The following is a 3,645-nucleotide window of genomic DNA, read 5'->3' on the forward strand; positions in this document are numbered from 1 at the left end:
TCGATCATGTTATTGGTTTTGCTTACGCTGAATGTTTTGCATTTGATAAAGGCCTTAGTGAATCAGCCCCTACCGTTTTGCAGACATGTGCATACGAATCCAGCAGAGCTTCAGGAGGGGCCACCTGCTCATATCCTCAGCTGCCATTTTCACACTGCTGGCTGCTTCTTACCTTCTCAGTGCAGTCTTTCCAAAGGGACTAGTGAAAACCTTGTCCAAAAATGTGCGCACAGTAAATTCTACAGGACGAGTCAAAAGTTAACGGCGCAGTATGTCTGGTTAGCGTCTGTGAGCGCGCTCTGAAGGAGACCTGCTCACCGGCCCCTTCAGACCAGCGTGCTTCTCTTCTCCTGCACGTCGGCGGCAGGCGTCTCATACGGCGTGACCAAGTTGTTCTGGTCCCAGTGGGCCGAGGCGGGGGAGCCCTGCATGACCACCAGTCTGATGGGGGACTGGGACGGGGCAGCAGGAGGCTCTGACGTGTACTCCTTGGTGGGGTCTTTGCCCCTGCAGTCATACAGTATGCACGATATCAGGAAGACCAAGAGCAGGATCACGTAGCTGGCAATCAGGATGATGAGATTCAGCGTGACAGGATCGATCTCCAGGTAAAACTCCATAAAACCCATGGTGCCTCTTCACATCCTGCGCTGTCCAGGCATGCGGGGAGAGTGGCCATCCGTCGCCTTCGGCAAAAGAGGAATCAGTGGAGCAGACAGAGAGTGACAGCAGGGCTCTGTGCTGCAGATCAGAATGGATGGTGGCTTTGTGGTAAAAACACTTTAATCCGCACTACTGCTCAAACCTTGAATTCCAGTAGCCAATGATTAAAGCAGCTCGGATTAATAACTTAAGCCGCCATTTTAATTTTGGCAACTGCACAGAGTGGAATTGATTCAGCCAAACCCTGTGTGATAGTAGAAAAGGGAAAGAATAATTTTGACCAATGACTAGCAAACTTCTTGCCAGACAGCATGTTTTGGTTTTTCCGTCTTTGAAGAAAACTAGCGATAAATTGTTGTTCTGTGTTGATATGTCACAAGATTGTGTCTAAATAGAAACTTTCTTTTTGCTGTGAAAGATCATAGCATCCAATTATAGCTGAACCCTCCTTATGGTGATCACAGCTGTGGTGGTGGTAGTGGTGACCACACCTTATGGTGACCATATAGGCATCAAAAAATAAAAACGTTGAACAGCTAATTCCACAATGAGCTACTCTACCTTACTGGAATTCTTAATTCCTGTAAAGAACAGCTATTTCAAGCTCTAGGACCACGAAAGAACGGGTAAACGAAAATCTCCATTATTAAGAATGACTGGCTGAAGTCATGTCGGTCCATATCCGCCTGAGTAAGAGTTTACTGCTAACTTAGGAAATTTCTGTTTTTTCTTTGTTTTCAAATAAGTGTGTTATTGATTGTATGTAATTTTGTATTTAGATTATATCACAGCGGTTGTTAGTTAGCTACAGCCAACTAGCCCTGCATAGCTAACGTATACTCTGTTACAAACATTAGGTTACAATCCTCTTTCCTTTTAACCAAGATCTGTGAATGCAATCTCCATTGCAATAATATTTACTCATTCAATGTGAGGTATCTTTAGAATTCCAAGGTGCACTGAGATTAGCTGGATGTAGTAAACCTCAGTAGCCCTTTGTACATGCCATTCCCTTGGTTTTCAGCCATATTTAGCACCACATGCTAAAAGCTGATTCAGTATTTTCATTTGTCTAATTTTTATGTACCAATTAAGCTTACTGAATTCTCCTTCTCGATGACTTTGAGGAGCAAAAAAAGCACATTAGGTATATACTGTATATCAGGAAGCTCTTATAGTTCCTATAATATAACACACATACACACACACACACACACACACACACACATATATATATATATATATATATATATAATGTCTGTTAAGCATTTGTAACTGACAAAAAATTACTTTTTGTTATTCAGTAATTCAGTACTTATTCAGTACTTTGTTATTTAGTTCTGAAAACACTATGCTTCAGCACACTATAAAGCCTCCCAAACTGCTTTTGCAGTGATATTGTTTCGATATGTGTTTGCTTTTAATAAGTGCAGGATATTGTTTAGCAAAGTGCATTTTTAGCAGTGCATCTGGATTTAATAAGCAGAAAAGCAAAGCTTTGACTGTAATCTCCCCTGGGAGCATGTGCCCCTGCATGTCACTGCTGTGGATGTGCTGGTGCTTTTGTGTGTGATGTAATGTTAATCTTAATTGTGAGTGCACTTTGGGAGTGGACCATCTGGCTAAATCAATTTGAGAGATTTGGGCAGTAATCTATGAAAGGGTGGTTGTCAAACCGGGGGAGGAACAATTTTAAATTGTTTTAGCTTGGCTTCATTGGGGTAAGATGCAACACAAAATGCCTATTTAAAAGCTAGCACAAAGCCATTATGTGTGGCTGTACTCATTATTTCTCAAAAGCTTTCCGAGTTTCATAAAAACAAAGATTCACATTGTCAATGAAGTTTAATCATGAGCTTGTGTAGCTTGCACACAACTTATCTGTTTACCACTATCAAAGCTTGATCAGACTTGTTAAATTTGGCTTGACTGTTGTTTGATTATGAAAACAACAGGCGATTCAAATGTAAGTGCGATCCGATAATTGGGCGCCAGTGTAGTATAATGGGTAAGGAACTGGTCTTGTAACCTAAAGGTTGCAGGTTTAATTCCTGGGTAGGACACAGCCGTTGTACCCTTCAGCAAGGTACTTAACCTGCACTGCCCCCCCCCCCCCCCCCCCCCCCTTTGTATTTTCATAAATCTAAGTATGTCCTGGCCAGAATTAAGTATACAGGGTATTCCTGGGCATCAATGTATTTCAAACCCTGACCCTCAAGTCAATAAAACTGCAGTTGTATGTAATATACAACTCTCCTTTACAGTTCAGCCAATTTAATGTCAAATGTAATAAACAAATGGAAAGGAATGATTTTTGTTATAGTACAAACTACTAGGAAATTGGCCTCTGCACCAGTGTTCATGAAATGTGTCATTGAACATACTTTGCCTGCCCTTTATCAAGTGTCATGAATAGAAGTTTTTAAGTTAAACCATATGCCTATTGCAGTCATCCTAATTATAACAATACTGGTGGCAAAATTGATAGTAATTCCTATAATATTGTAAGTTACTATTCATCAGGCATTAATAAGTCTGAAGGCTATATCACAGGACACTTGTGAATGTATATAATTTTTAATGATACATTTGCAGCAGAGGGCAGTCATCACTAGCAAAATGGCTTTGCCTAAAGACACATTGTAACACAAGAGCATATCATACTGTGCAGTGCCACCTATAGGATAAAATTTGAACAATGCATTCCACTGCCTCTATTACCAAGAATATGTGTCGATCAATTTGTGTCAAATGTTTAAATACGTGATATTATGAGTGAACTGTATGGATTCAATGCACAATAACTTTGTTATTTATTCCAATATGTTTTTTTTCAGATTTCATGAGAACTGTTCTGACTGATTTGATTTCCCTACGTTTTCCAAATTAAATATTACTTATTCTATTAATTATATTTTGTGCATTGAAAATGTGCTTTACCTGTTTATTGTTTTTTGTTTTTTTCACTACAAAATGTGTTTC

At 39.9% G+C, this 3,645-nt stretch overlaps 1 protein-coding gene across 1 annotated transcript; it reads right to left on the reverse strand.

The window, feature by feature from the left end:
- Positions 1 to 326: 326 nt before the first annotated feature.
- Positions 327 to 629, reverse strand: si:ch73-256g18.2 (small integral membrane protein 36). The gene has a single exon (XM_035404238.1). The coding sequence runs from the start codon at positions 627 to 629 to the stop codon at positions 327 to 329; it is 303 nt and encodes a 100-aa protein (XP_035260129.1).
- Between the last annotated feature and the right edge of the window lie 3,016 nt (positions 630 to 3,645).

This window comes from Anguilla anguilla, chromosome 2, assembly GCF_013347855.1.
Source record: "Anguilla anguilla isolate fAngAng1 chromosome 2, fAngAng1.pri, whole genome shotgun sequence".
Lineage (NCBI taxonomy): Eukaryota > Metazoa > Chordata > Actinopteri > Anguilliformes > Anguillidae > Anguilla > Anguilla anguilla.